General features: G+C 45.2%; 1 protein-coding gene across 11 annotated transcripts in view; it reads left to right on the top strand.

Moving 5' to 3' along the window:
* SCML4 (Scm polycomb group protein like 4) overlaps positions 1-27,721 on the top strand; it is a 113,008-nt gene that overhangs the window by 56,672 nt on the left and 28,615 nt on the right. For all 11 annotated transcript variants that reach the window (XR_544968.2, XM_070559188.1, XM_008520711.2 and 8 more), the window contains 3 exons: positions 12,075-12,204; positions 14,354-14,554; positions 19,220-19,414. Coding sequence is in view for 10 of the 11 variants with exons in the window: in XM_070559188.1 (XP_070415289.1) it covers positions 12,075-12,204; positions 14,354-14,554; positions 19,220-19,414 (526 nt within the window). In the remaining variant the exon portion in view is untranslated. The remainder of the gene's footprint in view (positions 1-12,074; positions 12,205-14,353; positions 14,555-19,219; positions 19,415-27,721) is intronic.

Genomic DNA, 27,721 nt, shown 5'->3' with positions numbered 1-27,721 from the left:
GTGCCCCCAAGGAAAGCTATAGACAAAGTTATCCTTCTCAAATAGGGGCGGGGAGGGGAAGGAAGGGAGGGAGGACACGATTCAAAAAAAAAAAAATCTGGTATACTAATTTTCTAGGGCTGCTGTAACAAAATACAAAAAACTGGGCGGCTCAAACGATATGAATTCCTTGTCTCACAGTTCTGGAGGCTAGAAGTCCGAGATGAAGGTCTTGGCTGGGTTGGTTCCTTCTAAGGGCTGTGAGGGAGGGTGGGTTCCTGAGGAAGGGGGTCTCAGGCATTCCTTGGCTTATAGATGGCATTCTATTCCTGTGTCTTCATATTGTCATATCCTCTGTAGTGTCTGTCTCTGTGTCCAAATTCCCCCTTTTTATAAGGACACCATCATATTGAATTAGGGCCCATCCTAATGACTTCACCTTAACTCGATCATCTGCAAAGACCCTATTTCCAAATAAGGTCATACTCACAAGTGCTATGGGTTAGGACTCCAACATCTTTTGGGGGACACATTTCAATCCACAGCACCCAGTATAATAATCTTTGTCTTTTAAAGAGACATTTAGTCCATTTATGTTTAAAGAAATTACTGATAAGTTTGGGTTTAACTCTCTCTTAATTTGTGTATTCTGTTGGTCCTACTCATTCTAGGTTTCTTTTACCTGTCTTTCCTGCCTTCTTCTGGATTATTTTCATTATTTATCTTTTTCTTTACTACTCAATGAAAGTTAAGCACTCTTTTTATTGTATTACTGATTCTTCCAGAAATTGCAGCATGCTTACCCACTAGAGTTTCTAAAGTTCTCTACTCGTACTGCTTTCTGGGTACTATAAGGACCTTAGAACACATTAGATCCATTTCTCTCTCTACTTGTATATTATTGTTGTCACACATTTTAATTTTGTTTTGCTTTTTTAACCCATCCAGACATAATTATTATTGTTTTATAGAGTCATTTTCATTTAGATTCATCTGCTTATTTAGCACTTTTTAAAAATTCTTCATTCCTTTTTGCTTATCTTCCACCTGGGGTTACTTTCCATTTGTCCGAAGTACGTCTTCCCCCATAGAAGTTTTTTTAATATAGGTTCTCTAGTGATGAATTCTCTTACTTTTTATTTTCTGGAAGTATCTTTATATCACCTTCATTTCTGGAAAAAAAATTTTTTCTGGGTGTAGAAGTCTAGGTTGTCAGTTATTTCCTTGCAGCACATTGAAGATATGATTCCATTTGTCTTCTCGTGTCCATTGTTGTGAAGGACTCAGCTGTCTATCTAGCTTATTTGAGTGTGCCTTGGAACAGTTAGTATTTTTTAACTAATTTTAAGACTTTTTTCTTTGTCTTTGCTGTTCTATAATTTTGCTTTGTTGTGTCTACCTGGGGATTTCTTTTTTATTCATCCTACTTAGAATTTGTTGGGCTTCCTGAATCTGTGGATTAGAATCTTTCATCAGCTCTGGAACATTCTCAGCCATTATCCTTTCAAATATAGCCTCTGTTCCATTCTCTACAACCTTTTCTTCTGGAAGCCTAGTGTTAAAACTTTTCACATTCACCCTGCCTTTTAATCTCTCCTCCATAGTTTTCATCTATTTGTTGCCATGCTACTTTTTGGATAATTTCTTCTGACATATCTTCCAGCTCACCAATTCTCTCTTTAGCTATATTTAATATGCTGTTAAATCTGTCCATTTAGTTTTTAATTTTAGTTATCATATTTTTCATCTATAGAAGTTAAATTTGGTTCTTTTTCAAATTTGCCATAGCTAGTTTTTATAGTTTTCTGTTCCCCAGAGATATTTTCAAGCTTGTCCTTTATACATAGTATCACAGTTGTTTTTATACTCTAAGCCTGATAATTGAATTATCTTAAGTATTTAAGGAGTTTTACTGTCGTGTGTTTTTATTGCTCCTTCTTGCTCTGGTTCCTTGCTTCCTTGTGTGTTGGGTATTTGGGGCTGTGTTATTCATCAACTTTGAAAAATTGCTTTTGGGACTTTTTTGAGACCTTTCTCTGCAGGTGTTTTGTGTTTGCTTTTCCAGGTACCTGGGGGCACTGCCAGATTGGGTCATTTTTTAACTAAATTCACAGCCTGACGTTTTCTTGATTGTCCAAGTTCCATGAATTTGAGTTGCAAATCTGTGTGAGATCTGGCTTGTGGCAACATCTTCTTGGGGATTCTGCACACTCCCTCCCCCACTGTCAAGGCAACTTTCCTTATAGTCGGATGTGGGTGGGGGGCAGGGCAGGACAAGTTTACAGCTGGCTCACCCTTACCCTGTGGTTGTGGCCATTTGAGTGAGCCCTGAGCTCCATAGCAATTCCCAAGGCCTAGATTTCACCTGTATTTTGACCTGATTATTCTTCATGTGTTGTCAGTTACTCTGGACTTTAACTAATCTTACATTTTATCTGTTGTTTGTTGTTGTTTTCAGTTGATCCAAATAACCTAGTTTTCCATATTCCCAGCACTCCAAAAAATTTAAGATGCCACATTTCTTCTAATCAACATTCAGAATATGATACTCACACTGGTTTTGTCTGAAATTCTTTATTGTTTTCATAAGTAGTTTAATGCAAGGTATATACACGATTATGAGTTGGAAGAGAACTTAGAAACCACAACTCTACCTGATTTAATGGCTTTGGAAGATGAAACCCAGTGGCACTGAGTGAGCTGCTCAGTCCCATGTGCGTTGGTGGCAGAACCAGGATTAGAATCCCAGTCCTGTGTTCTCGCCCTTTCCCTGCTGTACGTCGAGCAATGTATAGTTGATGACTGAAATCATGCCAGTTCCAAGTGTCCTTTTCCCAGTGGAGGAAATACAGATGCTCTCCTTCTCTTCATATCCTCTCCCACATGTTCTGCACAGAACTTTTCCTGTCCCATTCTGAGGGTTGACTGCTTGAGTATTAGAAGAGGAATGTTTGGAAACTTACAGACAAAGCCAATATTATGGCTCCCCCAAAGTTAACTGAATCAACAACAAGTAAGATGCTAATGTTTAAAACTAATGTAGTAAAAATAGACTATTGAAACAAAATTTATGTGAATAAATCTAGAAGTTATCCTTGATTTTACACTTTCTCTCACCCATCACCTTAATTCCATCTCCAAAGTACATCCTGAATCCAACCAATTCTTTCCGCCTCCCTCCCGTCCACCCTAGTTCAGCCACAGTGTCTCTCCCTGGACCATGTGATAACCTCCTTACTAGCATTCTTTTCTCCACTTGGCCTCCCCTCATCCATTCTCTACAGCAGCCATGTTTATCTTTATAAAACAAAAACTGGGTTGTGTCTTTCCCTGCTTAAAATCTTCTGTTTCCATAACTCTTAGAATAAAATCCAAACTCCTAATCTGACTGTATTTGTTTCCTAGGGCTGCTGTAACAGAGTACCCGAAACTGGGTGGTTTAAAAGCAACGATTCTGGAGGCTAGAAGTTCGGAATCAAGGTGTTGGCAGGACCATGCTCTCTCTGAAGGCACTGGGGGAGGATCCTTTTTTGCCTCTTGTGGCTTCTAGTGGTTGCAAACAATCCTTGGTGTTCCTTGGCTGTAGACACACCACACCAATCTCTGCCTCCATTGTCCCATGATGTTCTCCCTGTTTGCATCTGTGTCAAATTTCCGTCTTCTTATAAGGACACCAGTCGTTGGCTTTAGGGCCCACCCTAATCCAGTATGGCTTCATCTTAACTTGATTACGTCTGCAAAGACTCTGTGTCCAAATCAAGTCACAGTCACAGGTGGTGGAGGTTAGGACTTGAACATATCTTTTTGGGAGGGACACAATTCAGTGCACAAAACTGACGTAGAAAGCCCTTATGATTTGCCCCTGACCACCCAGCTAACCTCATCTTGCAGCATTTTACTTCTCGCCCACAGTTCCGGCCACCTTGCCTTCCTGGTTCTTTGAAGAAGCCAAGCTATAGGAGGCTTACATTGCCACTCTGTCTGCCTAGAAAGTTCTCTCCCCGCTCGCCACAGGCTCCCTCTTGCAATTCAGATCCTAATGTAAAAGTCACCTCCGTACAGGCCTACCCTGGTCACGTGGTACCCTTTCATCACATCACTATATTTTTCTTCTGGGAGTAGTACTTATCACAATTTGACGTTTTTGTTGTGTATCATTTGTCTGCTTCTACTACAATATTAGTTCATTGAGAACAGGGACCTTATGTCACCCATTCACAGCTGCATCCTCAGCACCTAGAACAGTTCCTGGCACACAGTAGCTGCTCAGTAAGTATTTGCTGAATAAATGACCGCCTACTGGAATGAGTGATGTTTTTTCTTTTTAGACTTACTTAATTGGTGCAACTTGGAAAGGGCAGCTGTTGCTTAAGCAACACTTAGGGGCCATTGCAAGATGCATTGAGAGCATACTTCTCAGAGGGGATCATTTGCGAGGTAGGAGGTAGGAGGGTAGGTTTGCAAAGATTTGTGAAGATGTGATCCCAGTGACAAGCATAGAAAATGCCAATGGGTCCTCGAAAAGATGGGCAATTCCCCCCGCCCCAGCTCCTTACCCTTCCCGCTCCTCACCATGGCTGCACGAACTAGAAACCTGAAACTTATTTGCATTTTTCTGGAATTTCTAATAATAACAACAATAATACTAACAGCAATAATAATAAACATTTATTGAGTTCTCACTTGGCCTTAGCCCTATGCTGAACGTTTACATTTAATTCTTGCCGCATCCCTGCAAGGGGGTGTTATTAGCCTTGCCTTACAGATGAGGAGAGGCAGGCTCGTAAGTAAGGGACTGAGGATGGGGTTAGAGAGTGGCCAAGCTGGATTCAAAAGCTAGTGTTCCACCGCATGTGCCCTCTGCCACCCCAAACCTACTTTTAAATTTTGCTTTGTTGGTTCATCCTCTGCAGATGGGCAGGCAGCCTCCACACATCTTCGTAAGCCCCCAACCACATTCTCTACTTCCAATTACCAGCCTCTTGCTGTCGGTCTATCAAACACTCTTTAGGTAGTACCTCTGTTTTTGCCCCACTTACATATTTCTAGACAAATACCTGAATTTTACATCAACTGTCCCCTACTCCTTTAGTGTCCCTTGGCCACACATCTCAGTTTGCAAACGACTCTTTTCAGTGATTCTCTAGCAAATGTCTTAGGGAAGATCTTCCCCTGAAAGACAGCTGGAACCAGAAACTCTCCAGGCCCTCATTTTGGATCCGTAAACGGAAAAAAGATGAGCGGATCCCAGCTTCCCCAGCCCCCTTTGGCTGAGACTCCAGCTGGCAGGGACCGACTCTCTGCTCTTCTGCTTCATCCCACCACGATACTTAAGCAGGCAAAGCACAGCCCCTCCAGCAGCCATTGGTAACCGTGCCCTGGAAAACGAGTAGCCACACCCGTTTGATGGAGGTTTTGAATTTCAGGTAAAGGTGCCAACTTTGCCAGCATCCGTACAAAGTTGTTGGCTTTGAAGGCCAAGGATTAGCTCCTGTGTGTCAGAGCAAGGCGTCCTGGGCAGAAAATCTTCTTCCAGTCTCACGCTGCCAAGAAAGAGGCCCCTCTTCCCTCCTTCCTCTCCATTTTACCCAGTTTATTCTGCCTGATCGTGTGTTCAATATTTTAAAAATAAACTATATTTTAGAATAGTTTTAGATTTACAGAAGAGTTGCAAAGGTACGAGAACAGAGAGTTCTCGTACACGCAGCACCTAGTTTCCCCTATTATTATGGTATGTTTGTCACAACTAGTGAACCGATAGTAATACATTATTATTAAATAGTGTCTATATTTTATTCAGATTCATTAGTTTTTCCCTCTTCTGTTCCAGGATCCACCCAGGATACCACATTACATTTAGTTGTCATGTCTCCTTAGGCTGTGAAAGTTTCCTTGTTTTTGACAATGTTGGCAGTTTTGAGGAATATCCGTCAAGTATTTTGTGAAATGTTCTACAATTTGGGTTTGTCTCATGTTTTTCTCATGATTAGACTAGGGTTCTGCATTTTTGGGAATAAGATCCTGGAGGTAAGGTGTCCTTCCCAGCACATCCTATCAAAGGTGTGTACTTTTGATGTGGCCTGTGACTGTGGATGGTGACCTTGATCACGTGGTTGAGGTGCTGTTTGTCAGGTTTCTCCACTGTAAAGTTACTTTTTTCCCCATTTCCATACTGTCGTCTTTGGAAGGAAGTCATTATATGCAACCCACACTTAGGGAGTGGAGAGCTATGCTCTGCAGTAAATTGTTTGTAATTTTTATGCATGGGACATATGTCTATTTTCCTCCATGTATGTATCAGTCATTCATTGATGTCAGTATGGAGTCATGGATATTTATTGTATACTTTGAATTATAATCCACCACTGCTATCCTCATTTGTCACACACATCGCTCCAGATTTGGCCATTGGAAGCTCTTGCAGTTGGCTCCTGTGCCCCTATGACCTACCCCTACCATTTTGTATGTGTGTGAGTGTATGTGTGTGTGTGTGTGTTTATTTAGTACTTTCTTACTTTCTGGCACAATAAGATGCTCCAGGCTCACCTTATATATTTCCTGCCCTAGTCCTAGAATCAGCCATTTCTCTAAGGAGCGTTGGTTCTTGTTATTGAAGAATAGCATTAGATAGCAAGATAGGAGCCTTCTGTTTTATTTTGTTCATTTAAAAAACAAAACAAAACAAACAATTTTCTTTAACCTAGCAATGAAGAAGACAAATGCTCTGCCAGCGAATGGCTTGGATAGGTTGGGGCACAGAGGGAGCTCCTCACTCCACTCATGGGAGAGGTCAGTCTGTCAGACCAGGCCCCGCATCACACCAAATGGATGTTCCTAGCCTGTAGGCTCATATCTATTTTAGGACCTTTCTAAAATCATGGATGACTCCCTTTTCTAGGATAGGTTATTTTTGTGGTTTTTTTTTTTTTTGGCAAGGAAGATTGGCCCTTAGCTAACATCTGTTGCCAATCTTCCTCTTTTTGCTTGAGGAAGATTGTCCCTGAGCTAACATCTGTGCCAATCTTCCTTTATTTTGTATATGGGACGCCACCACAGCATGGCTTGATGAGCAGTGCTAGACCCATGCCTGGGACCCAAACCTGCCAACTCCGGGCTGCCAAAGAAGAGTGTGTGAACTTAACCACTACGCCATCAGGCTCGCCCCCTAGGATAGGTTATTTTTTATTGTTTATATTGAGCAATGAGGTAGAAGTTTCAGAATGCTGAGTCAAAGGGTTCTCCTACTGATGATTTATTGTTTTACCGAAAGGATATTTTTAAAACGTCATGTACCACCCACAACTGCATGAGATTTCTTCTTTGTTTGAAAGTCCCAGCAGTTTCAGAGGTTGGATAGATGCAGAAGCTTTTCCCTGCAGCCAGCTGACTTGTTCTAATCCCTTTCAGTGCTTCACCTGGGCAGAAATGATGGGCGGATGTAACAGGCAATTGTAATTATATGACTTCATTGGAGGTGGGCTGAATGGACAGAGCTCCCTCTAATAAAAATTAAAATAGTGAGCAAGCATTAGAGGTTCACGTCATTATGAAGTTTACGCGAACAGTAGCAGTGCCTGACTATAAGTCCCAGCTGCCACCACTATCATCATCATCATCTTTCCAGGGAAGGACCATGAGGATCTTTGTGGGATTTACTTAAAGACTACAGGGTAAAAAAATGACACTTTGACATATCTGGTTTTTTCCTCACCAACATTGTTATCTGCATGTTGGGAGTCAGACTGCTTTAAGCCTGTAAAGGAGGATTTTGCCAAGACTCGCCCACAGCCCGATAGCCACAGTCCTTGGGGACTGTCACGACCAGCCTCTCCCTCACAAGCCATGAAAAGCAGAATATCATTCCTAGGGAGACCATCAGGGGGACACTTGGTACATGACCTGGGAGAACAGGCAGGGCAGTGCCCTCGTCACACTTGACAGATGAGGAAACCACACCAAAGTCACGGTGTCTGAGTCACAGCAGGTTTCTGATCCACTCCTTCCCACCACTGAGGTTTATTTTAAATTATTTTTGTAATATTTAGCCGTGTATTGATATATGAAGGACCCTTTAATTTTTCAAATGCTAAACTCAGAATAAGATGAAGTCTCTATTACTAACTGTAGCTTCTGATTGATAGAAGGTCTCTCTCAAGAGCCCCAGATTGTGCACCCATAAATCCCTGTGCAGCCAAGGTGCTCACTTTTCACTGGTCTCGTTTTAAATTCACTTCCACTCATCTCACTGCGCTTTCAATGCTGCTCAGCAGCCACACTCCATTCCCTGACTTCTGCCACCCTCCCAGTTCATCCTCACACTCAGCTTCCTGCATCCTCACACTCAGCTTCCTGCATCACTAGATAGTAGACACCATCAGAAGAGACCTTCTGCAGGCTGCCACCCCACATCCACTCCTCCCAGCATCCAGACTCATATTTCGCCTTCCTTCCTATTGCAGTAGATGAAAGATCTGCATGTCTCTCTAAGGCTCTAGCCTCCTTATTCACTAAATCTCATCCCCTCTTACCTACTCAAAGTGCTGATGCCAGCAGTTCTCCACGCACTCTCCTGTATCACCAACTTCCCCCTCTCTACTGGATTATTTCCATCAGCATTAAAACACTTATTTCTCCCATCTTAAAAAAAAAACAAAAAACAAAAAAAATCTTTAAAATTTTTTCAAATGTTTAATTGTGGTAAAAAAAAAAAAGACATAGCATAAAATTTACTGTCCACCATTTCTAGGTATGCAGTTCAGCAGTGTTAAGTATAGTCACCTTATTGTTCATCCGATCTCCAGAACTTTTTCACCTTGCAAAACCAGAACTCTATACCTGTTAAACTACAACTACCCACTCTCCCCTTCTTCCAACCTCTGGCAACCACCCCTCTACTGTTTCTATGAATTTATCTACATGGGATCAAACAGTATTTGCTTGTGACTGGCTTATTTCACTTAGCAAAATGTCCTTAAGTTTCATCTATGTTGTAGCATGTCTCAGAATTTTCTTCTTTATTTTAAGGCTGAATAATATTTCCTTGTATGGATATACCACATTTTGTTTATCTATTCATCTTTTGATGGACATTTGTGGTTGTTTCCACAATGACTATTGTGCATAATGCTGCATGAACACGAGGATACAAATATCCCTTGGAGACCCTGCTTTCAATTCTTTTGGATATATACCCAGAAGTAGAATTGCAGGGTAATTGTATTTTTAGTCTTTTGAGGAACCTCCGTACTGTTTTCCATAACGGCTGCACCATTTTGTATTCCCATAACAGTGCGCAAGCATTCCAATTTCTCCACACCCTCACCAACATTTGTTACTTTCTTTCTTTCTTTTTGTTTTTTTGATAGTAGCCATCTTAATGGATGTGAGATGATATCTCATTGTGGGGCAAAAATCTTTTGATCTTACTTTTGCCTCTTGCTATGGCTAATTCTCTGCTCCCCTTTATGACAAAACTCCTTGAAAGAGTTGACTTTACCTCCTGATCCCAATGCCTCTCTTCCTATTGTTTCTTTAGTTTATTCCAACCAGGTTCCCACCCCACCCACTGTACCTCAACCTCTCTTGTTGAAAGGAGACTAAATATAATGGCCGCTTCTAGTCTTACTTGTCTGAGCAGAGCATTTGACATGGCCGATCACTCTCTCCTCCTTGAAACTCTTTCTCCCTTTGGCTCCCGCGATGCCACACTCTCCCGGTTTTCTTTCTACCTCACTGGATGTTCTTTCCTGGTTTCTTCTGCTGGTTCCTCCTCATCTCTCCAGTCTCTTCAATTGGAGTCTTGACAGGCTCAGTGCTTGGATCCTTTTCTTCTCCATCTACACTCATTTCTCTGATGATCACATCCATTATCATGGCCTTAAATATCAACTCTATATTGATGATTCCCAAATTTATATCTCCATTTACACTTTACCCCAGAACTCCATACTCTACTATATGCACCTGCCTACTTAACATCTCCACTTGGATGTCTAATAGGCATCTTAAACTTGACATGTCCCAAACTAACCCCTCGTCTTCCCTACCCCTCTTCACTGCCTCCTCAAAAAAGCCTTATCCACTTGCAGCCTTCCTAGCCCAAACCCTTGGAGTCATCTTTGACTTCTTTCTTTCTCTCACCCATCACATCCAGTGTGTCAGTAAGTCCTGCAGGTTTCACCTTCAAGATCTGTCCATAACCGGTCTGCTTCTCATCACCTCCACTCTATCACCATGATCCAACCTAGCATCATCTCTTATCTCCTCTAGATTAGTGTTTCTCCCACTTCTGCTCCTTCTAACTCTTCTCAACACAACAGTTAAGAATGTTTCCCAACAGAAAGATTCTTAAAATATCAGTCATATCCTGTAATTTCTCTGGTCAAAAGAGCTCAGAGTAAAAGTCAAGAACTTACAGTGTCCTGCAAAGCCCTGTGGCTTTATTACTTCTCCAGTCTCAGTCTGGGCTCCCGACGGTTGCACAAACACTCCAGGCATGCTCCTGCCGCAGGACCTTTGCACTTGATATTCTCATTCACTGGAATATTCTTCCATAGACACTGGTATGACTTGCTCTCACACCTCCTTCAAATCTTTGTGCAATGTCACCCAAGAAATGCCCTAACCATCCTATTTTAAAATTTCAACCTAAAGTACAACTCCTCAATTGTGCTTCCCTTGCCCTTTCTCTATTTTCACCCTCAGCTCTCTTATCACCTTATAACATTCTACATCATTTACTTATTTATTCTGTTTATTGTATGCTTCCACCCAATAGAATGTCAGTTCCACGAGGCCAAAGATGTTTGTCTGCTTTGTTCCCTGTTGTATCCCAGCAGCTAGAAGGGTGTCTGCCCTGCAATGGGCTCTCAATACATATTTGTTGAATGAATGAATGAATGAATGTAGAATGTTTGGATAACCAGCAGTAGGAATACTACTTCTCTGTGACTATTGTTATTATTCTATCCTGAAAACCGTGAAAGCAAGTTAGGATATGGATGGGGACTGCAAGTATATTAACAACAGAACCGACATCCTTGCTACTCAAAGTGTGGTCCATGGACCAGCAGCATCAGTACCACCTGGGAGCTTGCTATAAATGCAGAATCTCAGGCCCCATCCCAGACCCCCAGATCAGAATTTGCATTTTAATGAGACGCCCAGGGTGATTGATTGCAACTTAAAGTTGAAAAGCACTGTTGTTGAGCAGTGGTCCTCAACATCAACTGTGTATTGGAATCATCTGAATATCTTTAGAAACTGATGCCTTGGTCCTACCCCCAGAGATTGGCTTAATTGGTCTAGAGTGGGGTCCAGACGAAGGTCAGTGGTGAAGAGGTGGAGTAATTCATTTATTCATTATTTTGGGGTGGAGAGCTAAGATTAGAAACTTGTCTGTCAAACCTTGGTATGGAGAATGACTTGTTGGTGTTGACATCATCAACCAGTTGTCTCCACCTTATTCCATCACAGCAATTTTCAGCCCCTCACTAATTATTTCAAGTGAGACCTTCAAGGTGGCTGCTTCTTTTTACCAGACAATCATGTCCACACTCAGGCTGCCTTTGACAATCTCCACATAGAAAATAAACACTAAACAGTATGTCAGCCCCTGGAGGAATGGCCCCTGAGCTCTTTTCCAGCAGGATCCAGTGATCTTTGCAAGCAGAAAGCTCAGAGAATGAGGAGAGCTTCGGGGTCAGACTCTGGGTGGCTGTGGGGAAAGCCCTGTCCACAGGATTCTAGGGAGCACAGGGGCTCAGGCTGGAAATTGACCCCTATCCTGCATCCTGACGCTGAGGGCTTGCAGTCTTCACCTCTTCCCACCTCTATGTGCTCCAACACCCACTGCCTGACAGTCATTTCCTGGGTGGCTCCACTGTAAGGGTGGGGTGCAGACCTGACCTCTGAGTATGACCCCAAACATGAACCTTGATCATGAACTTGAATCTGAAGTTCAGCCTCCAAAGCTGCCCAATAGAAAGGTGTGGAAGCAGGATAGAGTAGCAGTGGTTAACTGACATGCAGGAAAGATGGGGAGGTGTAGAGAACATTTCCAGATTTTCATTGACCAAATGGGCTCTCTCTTGCAGCTCAAGTCTCGGGTTCTCATGACTCCTTTAGCCCTCTCCCCTCCACGGAGTACGCCGGAGCCCGACCTCAGCTCCATCCCTCAGGATGCAGCCACCATACCCAGCTTGGGGGCCCCACAGGCTCTTACAGGTAGGTCAAGCAATGAACTCCAGGGCTGTGATGGCCTGCCCATCATCTAGCATCACTTTGTGAACTAAAGAGCTGCCACTGTGATAGCTCAGATGAAGGATTTAGTGTGTTAGCTGGACAGCGGATAGGATGACGAAATCCTCTGAGAACATGAGTGTAGGTGTCTCACAGCTTGGATTATATGAAACTTGGTTTTCAATGCATCTTAGGTTCAGCTGGTTGCTTTGGGGTAGGACTAGAAAGAGTGGTTGGTAGCCTAGATTTTTCTTGTCAGAGCCAGCTTTCCTCTACACCAATAGAGAGCCTGCTCACCTTGAAGAGTTTCCACCACTGTGTTTGACTTCCAGATCTCCTAAGGATCCTAATCTCCCTTAATCCCACCTGGCGCCCTCCAATCCAGTCAGAGTCGAGCTCAGCCCAGTCCCTCTCATGGGGCGTCCACCAGCCAACAGTTCCCTCATAAGAGTAACAGCAATCGGGTGATGTCTCTCTCTCTCTCACACATGCACACACGTGCACGCACACACACATGCACATGGTCCTCCTTCATCACAAACAACCCCCTACTGTCGTCCCACTTAAACCCCTTCAGTCCCCTCTCATTGCTCTTAGGTAAAGACCAAACTTGTTAATACAGCCAACGAGGCCCTGCAGCTCGCTGCTCTCCTCTCAGTCCCTAGGGCCCACCACAGGATCTTAGCACATTCTCTTCCCTCCATCTGGAATGATCACCCCTCTGCTCACCCCCATCCTCCCTTGTGTCTTAGCTCAGTCCTCCCTCCCTGCAGAAAACCTTCACTGGCTCTCCTGCCAGGGTTCCCAAGATGGGCTCTCCCAGCACCTCCCTAGTGTTTCTCGCAGCCACGGTCCCGTATCACTTCCTGTGATTCTCTGAGTGTGTCTGCCTCCCCTCCAGGGCCCTAAGCTCTGAGAAGCCAGAGACCATGTAGATTTGGTTCGCCATTTTCTCTGTAGGCCAGCACAGTGCCTGGCGTGAAGGTCCCTTATTAATTAGATTTTCCTCAGTTGTCTGGCATGAGTGAAAAGAGCACAGGCCTTGACATCAGAAAGACTTGAGTCCAAATCACTGTTGCATCACTAATTACAGACTTTATGAGCATCCATCTAACCACTTTAAGCCTCGGTTTCTTCATTAGTAAAGGAAGTAATAATTCCCAGGCTTGTCTTGAGAATCGAACAAGATAAAGTACATAAAGTGCCTGGAATGTAGTAGATGCTCAATAAAAACTAATTTTCTTCACCTTTGCCATTACTATTTAATCCTTCCAAAGTGCTGTTGGTCTCCTCTTACAGTCCCTCTTCAACACTCCTTCGGACTAGTGGCCCCCAAGGTAAGATGCTCATACCCCGGGTGGGGGTGGGGAAGACATAAGAGCAACCGTTAGTGTACAGAAGAAAACATCACCTACCACTGATATTTATTTTTATCTTATCCTTTAAAACTTTATATTTTTTGGTTACATTTTAAAATGTATGCAATACATTAATATAGTTAAGAATGCATATAACCTATAAATAAACACATTTTGGGGTGCGTGCTCAAAAATGTTTTACCGATGGGGGATATTACTTTGAAAGTGTGGGGACCATTGGTTGGGCTCAACTAAATGGGCAGCTGAGTGCTTGTTATCTCTGAGATTGTAAATAGCGCTGTTTTCAGAATTTCATTGAATATATACTCCTTGGAGTAATCAGCATCGTCTGATCGAGATACACAATGTGTGATCAAGATAGACAATATTTTGTGTAGCTCGATAGCTCCTTTGAAGGAGGAGGGAGGATTTTGTATGTGTGCATGCCCAGCATGGACATACATTTATACACATGGCCCACATGGGCCTCCATAATGTCTACGATTCAGATTTGAGGATCAGAGAGGACCCTCTTGTCCATCTGTTCCTGACCGGGAGCCTCTCTTGAGAGCAAGCCCTGGCAGTTCGAGGTAATTGGCTCTTTGGCCTCTTTTACTTCCTAAATTAGGAAGAATTGGTCCCATTTGTGGCCTTTTTAGCTTTCCAAGGCCGGGGTCGAGGGGGCGTGGCTGAGGCATCCCCCGTGCACACAGGAGCAGCCCCCTGGCCTGATGGGTGCCCGATACTGAGGGCTCTGTGGGTTTCTGCTTCCACAGTCTGCCTCTACATCAACAAGCAAGCCGACGCAGGGCCGTACCTGGAGAGGAGGAAGGTGCAGCAGCTCCCTGAGCACTTCGGGCCCGAGAGGCCATCGGCAGTCCTGCAGCAGGCCGTGCAAGCGTGCATCGACTGCGCCCACCAGCAGAAGCTGGTCTTCTCCCTGGTCAAGCAGGGCTATGGTGGTGAGATGGTGTCAGGTAAGGCCCTGGGGCGGGTTGTACGAGGAGGGCTGTGGTTTCTGTATTTTGATTGTGGTTTCGTGACTGTGTACATTTGTCAAAACTCATAAACCCAACACCCCATAAAGAGTAAATTTTATTGTTTATAAATTACACCTCAATGCCTGACATAAAAAATAAAAGAAAACTATAGGCAAATCTTCCTTATGAATTATGAGTTTAAGATCATCTCACAGTACAAGTTTTTATTAATGTTTTAAAAAGCAATAATATAGGTTTTAATATTAATGGATTAAAATTGGAAAAGTACAATCTTCATAACTGACATAACCAAATCATTTGATGCTGAAGAGGAAAGTGCCATCTTCAGGCTTGGGGGACAGTGGTGTGGCCAGGGTCCATCCTCCAGCTGCTGGGCTCCAGGGGCCTTAAATAAGCCTGTGTGCTGAAGGCCTCTCTCAGGGCTCGAGGAGAAGATTCTCCCAGACCTGGACAAGAAGACTGGACCTCTGAATCCTTACTCTTAACTCTTCTCTTTCTCCCACGTCCGACCTCCAACCCATCAGTAAATCCTACTGCTCTAACTTCAAAATACATCCAGAATCTAGCCACCTCTCACCACCCAGCAGCCACTCTGGTTTTTTAAAAATCTAAGTCAGATCATGCTCCTTCTCTGCCCTAAACTCTCAGTGGCTCCCATGTCGCTCTGAGAAAAAGCCCACATGTTTACAAGAGCCCACAGGCCCCATGTGACCTGGCTCTGGCTACCTCTTTGATCTCCTGGCCCCTTCTCTGGAGTTCCCCGCTCTGCTCTGGCCGTGCTGGCCTCCTTGCTTTTCCTGTATCCTCCAGCCACACTCCTGCCTGAGGGCCTTTGCACGTGCTGTTCTCCCTTTCTGGAATGATCTTCCCCCAGCTGTCCATGTGACTTGCTCTTGGACTTCCTTCAGCTTTCTACTCAAATGCCACATTATCGGAGAGTCCTTTCCTGGCCACGGGGTCTGAATATCAGCCCTAGTCACTATCTGTTCTCCCTCACTCTGCTTCATTCCTTTTTCACAGCACTTATCACCATGCAGGGCAGTGGGGAGAGCTCATGGGCCCAACCGCGTCTCACAAGAGGCTTCAGGGTTAATCTCTTCTCCCATCGTCACTGCCCTCCTCCAGTTTCAGCCCCAACCCAACAGCTTCCAGAGGGAGTGGAAGTTGTCAGCACAAGTGAAAGGCAGAGCCGGGAGCTCTGTCCTTTTCAAGTGTTTGCCTGCAGAGGCTCGTTCTGTGATACCCCAGACTCTCTACACAATGGGGGTCACCACCTGCCCTTAAGCCCTGGAGCACCGGGCCTTTGCAAGATGTCATGACTCAAAGGGACCGCCTGGTGTCTTCTCTGGTGCAGCATCATGGACATGGGCATGGGAGAAGTTTCCCCAGCCCTGGGGCGGTGCAGCACTGGTGCCCCTGCTGGCCGGCTATGAGAACCTCAGAGGAGAGGTGCCTCTAATGCAGCTGTGTCCTGAAGAGCTAAAGCAGGGGCATTTTATTTCACTCCGGATGCCCAGGGCTTAGGGGTGGGGAGGTTATCCAACACGGCTTCCCCAGCTCTGATTGATTCAGCCCACCTTCTGGAGCTCCCTGTGAGCGTGAAGCTGGGTCTGACTTGCTGGTAACTGATTAAAATAGAACTTGGCAAGGCCAAGGGGCATATGTCTGACCCAGGGTGACTTTGAAGAGACTTTAGCAGATGCGAACAGAGACAGGAGGAAGAAGCGATGCATCAAGAGAGGCCAGGAGGAGAGTCCTGTTTCCGGCCCTCTGAGAGCCCCGTGGCCATTCTTCTCCTGTTTTCTGTCTGAAACCTTGTTCTCCGTCCTGGGCTACCCTCAGAGGTAAAGACCTTCTCCTTTTCCTTGCTAAATAACACGGCTCAAGACACAGACCTGGCAATAAGAGAAAGCCCCTCCTGCAATGTGTGCCCACTCTCTTGAGCGAATCCCATCTAACTGAATGCTTTATGGCCCTGCCCCCTAAGCAGGGAGAGCTGACCCCATTTTCCCTGCTCTCTTGCTCAGCCCTTCTGTGACCTCAGGGGCCTCAGCCCTGGGGAGGACGTTCTGCAGTGCTTGGCACCAACACAAGACTGGGCGGGGCCCTGCCAAGTTTCCCTTGGCTGAGGGATTCCCAGGAAGGCCAGAGCTGAGCGCTTGGCCTCACTGTCTTGGAGAATGCAGTGGCACTGAGGGGACTCCTCGTGCCTCCTTGAGGTTGCAAGGTGGCAATGTGGCTTCCATGTTGCTAACACTGATACGGAAGCTCAGCAAGGCTGTGGTGGTAGCAAGGTGTTTAGGGAGGGACTCGAGGAGAAGCAGACTCTCCCACTCTCCACCTGGAACCTGATCTTAGGGCACCGCTTTCCATACATTCCCAAGGCACAGGGCATAGCAAACGATGACGTTGGTGCTGGCACCACTGGCTAGAGGAACCAAACTGCCATGGCTGGGCCTTGGGCCACCCCAAGGGCTGAGGGAAACAGTACCACAGCACCCCAGAACCCATTCCCAGCACATCTGTTGGGGTGCCTGGCCTCAGCCACACCCTCCCAGAGGGGTGGACTTTATGATCTCGCAAACTCCATGTCTGCCTTCAGGAAGTGGACTTTTCCCACTTCTGTCATCCTCCGGGCACCTCCTGGAATGTGTGCACAATGATTTATGGGACGCCTGATGCCCCAGACCCTCCTGCTGTGGGTTCAGTCTCCATCACACCTAGTTTTTAAGGTATTGGAGGCAAGCAGCAGGGCCCACACTAAGAGGGAATTTCCAGAGTGTCTGAGTGGCCAAAGGGACCCATTTAGTGAGCATCTCGGCAGCTCTTTGCTGACTCTCCCAATCAGAGTCACTTGGAGTATTAAAACAACGGGCAAGTGCCACAGAGAGGCCATATGAGCTGGAGAAACCACTCCAGGCCCTCTTCTTAGTTTCCTCATCTGTCATATGGGGTTGTAACTGTTTGCCTACTGTCCTCGCAGAATGGTCATGAGGCCTAAATGAGGGGATAGCTAGGAAAGCTCTTGCCAAACTCTAAAGAGCTACGCAAAAGTGGATTCTTTCAATTCCTAATTCAAATGGGTGTTGTCTTTTTTTAGTTCTGAAATCAAAACTAGCTCTGGTCACCCCTGCCCCAGCCCCTGCCATGTGCTAGCCTTTGGGAGATACAGTGTAAAAAAAACCATCTGCCGCCTGGGTGTGGCCGCCATGAGGCAGAGGCCTAGGTGGGAGCAGAATGTCCTGTTTGGGATCTCCTCGTGTGTTCTTCACACCGGAGCAGGTGTGTAAGCTTCAGGGGCCGAGAGAGGGCTGTGAGGAGGATTATAGAAGGGAACATGCTGGAAGAAACTGGTGTTTCTTCTAAATTCGGGTCACCCTATAGAAATCGAGTTTGACAGCATCACTGTGGAGATATTTTTGTTCTTCTATAAAGACTCTTCCTCAGAAAGCTAGAATGAACCCTGGACTCTGTGAGGCTGGGTTAGAGTTGGAGAACTCGGAACACAATCAGATTTATTTGAATATATCTATAGATCTAGATCGATCTATCTAATTTTAAAGAGATCGATCTAGATAGAGAAATAATTATAATGAGATAGTATACATACATACATTTCTTAGCTCTCTCCACTGAAAGGGCCCAGAACTACTGACACCCCAGTAGCAATGAGCACATCCAGTGCCCAAATCTTGGTTTCTTAATATCACTCTTCAATAAAAGGAACCAGGGCTGTTGGGCAAATGGCTGATTTTGGAGATGGGGCAAGGAAAATACAAGATGAAGCTGGAGTATCTTAAAGTGTCGGTAACCAAAGAGTTGCTAAAAAGAAAAAAATTGGGGGCATGTCATAGGGACACAGGAGTCAACCTGAAAGCCCCCAAAGGCAAAAGCTGGAAAAATTTGAGCAACAAAATAAGTAAGATCTTATTGGATACCCCACAGTACAAAAAAAACATATTGAGTCTGTACTGATATCAATAAATGATCAAAGAAAGGAAGAAAGAAACGGAGGAGAATGGGCCGTTCTTCCTCGTAGAAGAATTCCAAATGATATAGACTCTCCCATCTCCAGGAGGTGAAGCTTAATCCCTCCACTGTCCTCGAGCGTGGACCGTACCTTGTGATTTATTTCCAGGGAGTAGAATATGGAGAAATCAGAGGAGAAATGTAGCAAACGCAATCTTGGCCAAAGATCTTCCAGTGATGTCACATGGATATCATGTACCTGTTATGTGATACGATGAGAAGGGCACTTCACCTCTGTGGTCTGCCTCCCAAAAAACCTAGAATCCCTGTCAAAGCATGAGAAAAAAATCAGACAAACCCAAAGTGAGGGACGTTTTTCAAAATTCCTGACAAGTACTCTTCAAAACTGTCAAGGTCATGAAAAACAAGGAAAGACTAAGAAACAGTCACAACCCAGAGGAGACTAAGGAGACATGACAGCTAAAGCCAATGCAGTCTCTGAGAGGAGATACTGGAACAGAAACAGGACATTAGTGAAAAAATAGGTGAGATCCAAATAAAGCCTAGGGAAAAACAAAACAAAGGTGAACAAACAGAAACCTCCTTCCTGGGGCTGACGGACTGTGGCTCTCTCCAGTGCCCTGCTCTGAGTTGCTGTCTGTGGTTTTCCAGTCTCGGCATCCTTTGATGGGAAACAGCACCTGCGGAGTCTGCCCGTGGTGAATAGCATCGGGTATGTCCTCCGCTTCCTCACCAAGCTGTGCCGAAGCCTTCTGTGTGATGACCTCTTCAGCCACCAGCCCTTCCCCAGGGGCTCCAGTGCCTCCGAGGAAGCCCAGGAGACCAAGGAAGGCAGGATGGAGCCAGGTAGGGTTTGTCTGTCTGTCTTCCCACGCCTGCAGGTGGTCCCAGGTGTCCCTGCCCTCCCCGGGCAGGTGAAGCTGCTGCTGAGGGAGCCACCACAGTTCCTGGGAGCTCAGCTGCTGGAGGCCCTTGGCCTGCCTCTCTGGGTGCCCGGGGAGCAGTCAGGGCTCGCCAAGACCAAGGATACCTAGACCATTCCCACCCGGGCTGTGGTGGGAAGAGCTTGCTCCAGCTACTGAGAGCCGACATTACAGCTTTCAGGCCTGTGTTATTAGAATTTAGACACTGAGACCACATCACGTATAAATGAGAGATTTTCCTCACTCTCCTCTAATTAAGACTTTTGGGCACTTATTCATCATTGTTGAGTAGTTGACGGACTATGAAACTAAGGAACTAAGAAATCCTAGAAAAACTAGGGCTAAGGAACCAATTATGCTGGTCCTGCCTGGAGGCCTCAGGTGCCTATCATGTTCATAAAAGGTGTCTATTATGGCAGGAATTTGACCGGGCCATGACTCAAATACGTCTTCCAGTAGGAGTTATCGTTTCTCTCTCATCACAGCTTGGAAAGTGAGCCAGGGGCTGAGCGCCTTTTGTCCCAACAGCCCCGGAACAGCTCAGCATAGGAAAGTGGCTGGCAGGAAGGGCAGCAAGGCCACATGGGCAAACTTGTTGCAACCTTGTCTGCCCAAGGGGCTAGACGCCAGCAGGAGGTGCTCCTTCCCCACTTGGCAGCCCTGAGTTACGGATTTGCAAAGAGTTGAACTTGACTCCAGGTTCTGGATTCCAGATTCCTAAGGATGAGCATAACTGTTGCCTGTTTGCTTTCTCCAGAAGCAGTGTTGTTGATATATAAAGAACACGCAGATAGTGAAACTGGAATCTAGAAATTACATCATTCTGCACACATTTGATGGACGCTCTTCTGTTCCAAGCACTGTGTGAGACTCTGTCTTGGAATAAGACAAATACCCAAGCTTAGGAAAGTTCTGGAGGTGCTGAGTGACCATTACAAATAATGAGAAACTGATCTGTTTGCAGGTGTGTGCTCACGGACAGGCTCAGAGCGTTCAACACAAGGACACGTATAATTAGAGCGGCTATGTCTTAAGCTCAGGAAGACAGCAGGGCAGGATAAACTTAGATTCTTAGCGTAGATTTTCTCCGATACTGTCAATAATCTTGTCTGCAATTTTTCTTTAACCTCTCTGAGTCCTGGGAAACAGGAAGGAATTTGGCCTTTACAAAGCAAGGTGCCAAATTAAATACGGTCTGTGTGAGCAGATGCTGTATACCTCTGTGCTTTTTTTGATGTCTCTATATATGTGAGTTTGGGAAAGTTTTCTCATCTTTCCAGACCTCAGTTTCCTAAATGAGGGGTTGGAGTTGCTCCTGTATAATGCTCCTTCTTGTCTGACAGTCTGTGAATCTGGTCTCTCCTGTAAACCGCAGTTGACTCAGAGACGTGTTCTAAAGCTAAGGTATCTTCTAGTGAATCTTGCAACGAGAATAGCAGAATGGTCTGATTTCACTTGGCAAACCCTTGAATCATTGTTCCATTGAACAAGCGTGACCCATGGGACATAATCATAAAGCCACATAATTCATGTCTCCCATTTTCCTTTAAATGCAGCCTTTGTGACCACTTCTTCCTTGTCCATGGATGAAATTTAGGACAAATCTTGTGACTTTTCTGGCTCCTTTCAGGTAACAAAACATTCTCTAGTCAATAATTCATATGTCCAGATCAGTGATAATCAAAGCTTAAATTACACTCAAAGGAATGACTACTCCCTGGGGCCAGCCCAGTGGCGTAGTGGTTAAGTTTGTGTGTTCTGCTTCAGTGGCCCAGGGTTCTCAGGTTCGGATCCCAGGCGCCAACATCACACCACTTGCCAAGCCATGCTGTGGCAGCCTCCTACATACAAAATAGAGGAAGATTGGCACAAGATGTTAGCTCAGGGTTAATCTTCCTCAGGAAAAAAAAATGGTATAACTACTCCCCATTCCCAGCTCAGACTTACCTCAGGCCAGTTGCCTGCAGCAGTAAAGGAGAGCATGACCGGCTTCTCTCCACCCCTACCCCCACCCAGCCTTGTGTTTTTGTCCCCTCTCATACCTAGCTAAGAATGATTTAGAATCCTTCACGATCAGAGTCGGGAAAGGAGGAGAGGTCAGAGTTAGGAGGATTTTTATTTGACTAATCCTGCTGTGAGTTGGCATCATGCTCCCTGGTTCTGGCAGGTGTTTAAAGCTGGTTCTTCATCCTGTGGGCTCTTACATGGGTCCTTTCGTGTTCTACCATCTTTCATGTGCACTTTTGTTGACACGGACAAATGTAACTCTTCTCTGGCTGGTCACTTAGGATTCCTTCCACAGCCTCAAGGCGTCTTTGGGTAAATCTCTAGCTTCTTTCTGCTGAGGCCCCTTTGTGCCTCCAGACAGTCCTCTGAGAAGGAACTAAGATGATCCCACTTCAGCTCTCTCTTCTGACGGCCTGCATCTGGTCTCTGAGAAACACTCACACATCCTTTACCTAAACGAACCGGGCGCGCAGGCCAATCCCTGCAGGCACTTCCCTTGGTTCTGCCATCAGAGCAGCCAGAATTTTAGATTTCTCACAGGAATCAAACAATAATCCATTGTGTCTCTCAAGCTCCAGGGACCAATATCAAGCTATTCACATGGCCACATGGACGCCCTTGGGAACACACTGGACAGCTGTCTCCATAATTCATCTTCTAGGCAGCCTGTTTCTCAGCTTCTACAATTTCTCTTGCAGGCTGGACGTGGTGGTCATCTATAGGTGTAAACCTAGCTTTCCAGCATCTCTTTTTTGCAAGATCTGCACACTTCACTCTGGTATGGGGTGTCTTATTTTGCAGCCTCAGCCAAAACTGAAACTAAAATAGTCTCATTTTAACATCCTGTCCTGAGCCCCCTTCAGCTTTCCTTAAGTGATCACTGAGAAAACTCTTGCCTTGGTTTCCACTTTATTCTCTCCCCTTCAAACTCACCATGCCGAATGAAGTTCCAGTCTTTTCCCTGGAGTAGTATAGCTGCCTCACTTCTTCCCTTGACTGAGGCAGGGATTTCTACCTGAAAGCTGGTTTCCTTCCTAGTTGGCTTGGCTTTGGAAGAAAATGACTTCCATTGTCTTCGCGAGCCCTTCCCTAACCCACAGCTGCTTTGAAAAAATGAATTGCTCCAAATCAACCAACTACATTGAAATTGTTCCTCATGTCCTGGGTGTGACAGAACTGAGAGCTGCATGTTTGATGTGTCCGGGAGCCTCAGGGAGGGTGGAGGAAGCAGCTATGGCATGTATGCCCTGAGCGGCCCCCTTGCCACATGTCTTCCCCACCGGTCTGCCGTGGGGCCTAAAATAACATTAGGAAGTTTGCCTTTAGATTAAGACATTGACTTGACAAAGCTCCCTTAGAGGGTAATCCATCAAATTATTATTACTTTAGATGAGGAATTAGTTTATCACTCACTTTCTCACCATTGTGTCAAGAAAAGGCAAGTATATTTATAAGAGGGAAGAAATGGAGGTCTTTGTTGATGTTAGGCCCCATATCCACCCATAGGACCCTGTTTGGTCGTTCCTAGACAAGATTATAGCCGTGAGCTCATTTGAACCAGGTCTTGCTCTGTCCCAAGGTCGTTCAGTCAAAGCTGGAGTGTTCTAGGCTGGGTGCCACACAGTTAGAGGGTTTGCCAACACTCATTAGAGTGCTTCCAGAAGATAGATCATGACATGATAAGAAAATGCAAAGCCATGACACGTAAGGAACTATTAAATAAACTATGATGTTTGCAGTTGAAAAATGGATGATTCGGGGAAGACATGATTTTCTGTTCCACTTTATGACAGCAGGTCACGTGGGTTTGTACTCTGTGGTCCTGAAGGTAGATTTAATGAAACCTGAGGTCTTGCCACTCAAACTCTTGTCAGGAGCATTGTCATCACCTGAGAAAGGCAAAAGCTCAGTGGCCCTCCCATAAGCTTAACAACAGATCCCAGGTGTTTTGAAGACACATTAAAGTTTGAGAAGCATGGACTTAAGGACTACTCTCCCAGGTAGAGAATTTGGCAGCTGAATAACTAGCTGGAACTCTCAGAAGATAGTTCCCTCAGGAGTCAGGTGGAGGTGACACTGTAAAGACCTTTGAATAGTCAAAGCCATTCACAAGCAGAAGTGGCTGCTTGGGGGTCGTGATCTCCCCGTCATTGGTGACAAGTGCAGGTGTCCAGTGGTTAGGGCCGTTGGGGGAACTCTGACAATCCAGAGCAGTAGGAGCAAGATGTCCTCTCTGGTCCCTTCCAGGCTGAGAGTCATGGCTGGAGGTGGCAGAGGACAGCCCTGGACTGCAGGAGGTCCAAGTGCCCCAGGAACCCCAGCAAGGGCCCCCCTAGTGGTAAAGGTGAGGATGCCAAGACAGGGGTGCTCTCATCAGAGCAGAGAGAGGGCTTCTTCCAACTCTCTTCCCTGACCTTTGAACTATAAACTCTCCTGCCGGATGCCCTTTCTCCAGTGTCCAGGGAAAACCAGGCGTCAGACCTACTCGCTGCCTGAATTCAGCCTGGAAGGTGGAGTTCTTGGCTTGGGATCAGGAACTTCGGTCATTTTCCTTCAATGCTATTAACCAACAGCCACCTGTGGTTTGTGTCTAAGGAAGCAGAGCAGCTCTCCTGGTGCTTTAGGAGAAGGGAGGCAGAAATATGGATTTGATAACATTTGTGGTTATGTCAGAAGTCATGAGATGATCACGGGGAGAATTTTACCTTACCCTTGAATGTTAATAAAAAAAATCTCAATTATAAATAAGCTTTAGCCAGTGCTCCTCAAACTTTAATGTGGTCAGGAACCACCTGGGCATCTTGTTAAAATGCAGATTCTGGCTCCATGAGTCTAGGTGGGACCTGCGAGTCTGCATTCTAACAGGTGCTTGGGTGATATGGGTGCTGCTGCTGGTTGGGGACCAAACTTCAAATGAGTGACTAAGTGTGCACTGGCAGAGTCCTGCTCCCTTAGGGAAGTTTATTCTAGGTTTTCAGCAGAGTAAGTTTCTTTGTGCTAGGACAATGCCTCTCCTGTACAAATGTTGCGACTTAAGATGAGCCAGTGTCCCGTGGGGGTGTCCATGTGCTGGAGGAGAGGAGGGGACGGGAGGGGGCAGAGTGGTCAGGTGAGGTGGCATGTGTGCAAAACCAGGTAAGAAAGAGGATGTTGGCAGTCCTGGGGAGGAGGGCGAAAGAAAGGAAAGAATGAAGATGGGCGAATTTCTCAGTGTGGCCCAGCCGCCGCCTGCAGCAGAGCGTCTGCCGCCCTGTAAGTTTCCCTGCATCCCTGCAAGATGTCCATTTGTTCTCCCAACCCTTGCTTATACATCGTCAATGGCGCTTAATTGGACCTTATATTGCAAGAATCTGGGTCCAGATCTCATCTCCCTGCTAGACAGACTTGGGGGCAAGGCCACACAGTGGCCAGCAGAGCCTGAGACACAACGAATCTGCAGTAAATATTTACTGACAATTCAGTAAACGCAACGCGACAGAACAAATTGTCTGCTCACCAAGCGTAGGGGAGATAGTCTTTGGAAACCACAAATGTGATAGCTGAACTCTTCTGCAAGATCTAATTTAGTGATTGGTTTCCTGCCTTTTGAAGGTTTAACATGAAGGGAACAAATTGTTTATTTTGATGAGTAGCTTTTTTCGTACGCAGATGGCTGCGGGTGGGAGATGAGGAAGGACATTTGTTCTTGAGGCTTGTTTTCTTCCTTGGCTGGTGGTCTTTGGACCAGACACCAGAAAACGATTGGAGTAACAGACGCTCACGGTGTGTTCCATTATGGTTGAACCTATATACCCAGCATTTAGAAATCGAATCTTCTTCCTTGTTGAACTACAAATTTGTCTAACGTAATAGCTCTACAGAGAATGACTATACAGAGAATATCTTTCTGAAAGATTGTGTATTTCCAAAAGGAAATAGTTTATCAAATGGCATGAGTTCCATTATACAGAAACATCATTCAGTCAGTCAGCAAACATTTATTAAGCTTCCCCTATTTGTGGTGCGCTAAGGCCCAGAGAGCTGAGGCCACTTGTTCAGAGTCACACAGAAAGGCAGCAGAGGGGACGAAACTGAGACCAGGTCTTCTCCTCCCTGACCCTTTGCCTTTCCTCCCAAGCCGGTCTGTGGGTTTGGCCCTAATACCCAACACTTGCTGGGTGGGGTGTGTGTCCTGTTTCCCAGCTCAGAAGCCTGACTTCTGAGTCAAATGCACAAAATGGATGTTCACAAGTGGCTTGTGGTACACTTGTGTCACTTCTAGCAAAGATGTAAAGGAACAAAACAAACCCCCACCCCCGTTAGCAAGGCGGAGGCGGTAACTGCATTCTGAGTGGACTGATTCTCTCTCTCCTTCTCGGTCTCCCATCTCGGCCCCAAGGAGTGTTTTGTCCTTGTCCTTGTTCTCGGGCTACATTGTTGCTGGATGATATCCACGGGGCAGGCAGAGCCTGTCATTCTAGACACCGGGAGAACTTTCTCATCTCTACAAAACCAGGCAAAGTAGCCTACTCCATGACACTGGGTTTCGTTTGAGCCAGCATTTAAAATAATATACGAAAATGGTGGAAGGGAAAAAAGAAATGAAGGAAGGCGTGTTACTCTGGACTCCTTGCAGCTGCCGGTGTCCCAGTGCAGGCCAGTGACTGGAATATCTTGGAGCGACGTTTGTCCTGTCACAGCCATGGGCCATGTGAACACCATGAGTTGGAGAGGGGGTCATTCGGAAGGAGAACACAGTGTCAGCGTCAAGTTCAATTCTTAAGATTCCTCACAGAAAGCTTTGATGGAAGGGTTAAAAGAAGCGTCCACAAGTTCTGCAGCAAATACAAATGCTTTCGCATATTTTCAAACAGATAGGTGCAGGAGAAGCCCAGCGAGAGCTCTTACAGCACGGAACACGGAGCGTTCCCAGTGTAGGATTCCTAATCTTAGTTCTACCTGTGTGCTATTTATTATATTTTCAATTATATCATTCATTAAAATAGAATATCTGCAGATATTTTAAAATGCTGAGCTAAAAGGGAAAAATATAACCTCTAGAGAAAACCACAGGTTTTGTAGAATTTAAAATAGATTTTTACAATGTTCAGTAATTTACTGATCCCTTTGCATTGTCTCTCTCAAGTCCTGTAGATATTGAGGAAGCACAAGATAGCTATTTAATCATTATTGGTTTGAATGAATGAATGAATGTTCCAGTTAAGTTGTTGGAACCTCCCAAGGTACTTTAAATATGAGATAAAGAGCATAATATTGAATCATGTTGACCAATTTGATAATATTTTAATAGAAGGTGTGTATATTAAAATGAAACAAAAAGAACTTAAGATGACACCCTTCTTGTCTAGGATCAGAAATAAAATCATTTTGTGTATTAAAGATGTCAACACCCAAGACTTGAGGAGAAGAATGATGATGATGGTAAATCCCCAGTAGGCTTTCTACTATTCGGGAGAGCTCCTTCTGCGAGGGAGTGTGGAGGGGAAAAGAGCCTGTAAAGAAAGAGGCCATGTATAATTTCAGGTGTACATTATTATCAGTTTCTGTGTAGACTTCATCATGCTCACTACCCATAGTCTAATTTTTATCTGTCACCATACATATGTGCCTCTCTGATCTCAATAAAATAATTGAAACAAAACACAACAAGCAAAGCAGAAAAAAAAAAATGCCCAAACCAGACATATACTTGTGACACCTTGTTCAGCCAGCAAAAAAAGAATATGCCTTGTTTAAGAGTCATGCCTCTGGCTGCACAAACCTGTGAATATAGTCAAAGCCATTGAACTGTACACTTTAAATGGGTGAATTACACTGCATGTAAATTATATCTCAATAAAGCTGTTTTTTAAAAAAAGAAAAAGCTGGGGCATGTGAAGACTCTTAGCTGAAAAAATACTTAAAAACAAAAAAGAGGCCATATGGACTCTTTCTTCCTATAAGGCTAGTCTCAGGAATTCTCTGAAAGACACCCCTCCCACTGCCCCGTGCCCTCTCTTCAGGTAAAAAATCTACCAGAAATCTGCTCCTTTGTTCCACGAGGCTAACTGTCCTTTATGTGACACCCCCACCCATCAAGCCCCCTTGAGCCACTCTCCAGCAAGCCAGATGATGCTGGGGACTCCTAGGTCAGCGGCAGAAGGCTTTCTGTGTCTCTGGTGGGCCCATCCAAAGAGCCTCCTACCTATGATGGAAGAATAGATGGCCTGAGGGATGGGCCAGG

Source organism: Equus przewalskii, chromosome 9, assembly GCF_037783145.1.
Source record: "Equus przewalskii isolate Varuska chromosome 9, EquPr2, whole genome shotgun sequence".
NCBI classification, from domain to species: Eukaryota; Metazoa; Chordata; class Mammalia; order Perissodactyla; family Equidae; genus Equus; species Equus przewalskii.
The sequence above is the reverse complement of the archived record's forward strand: the minus strand, read 5'-3'. Positions and strand labels throughout refer to the sequence as shown.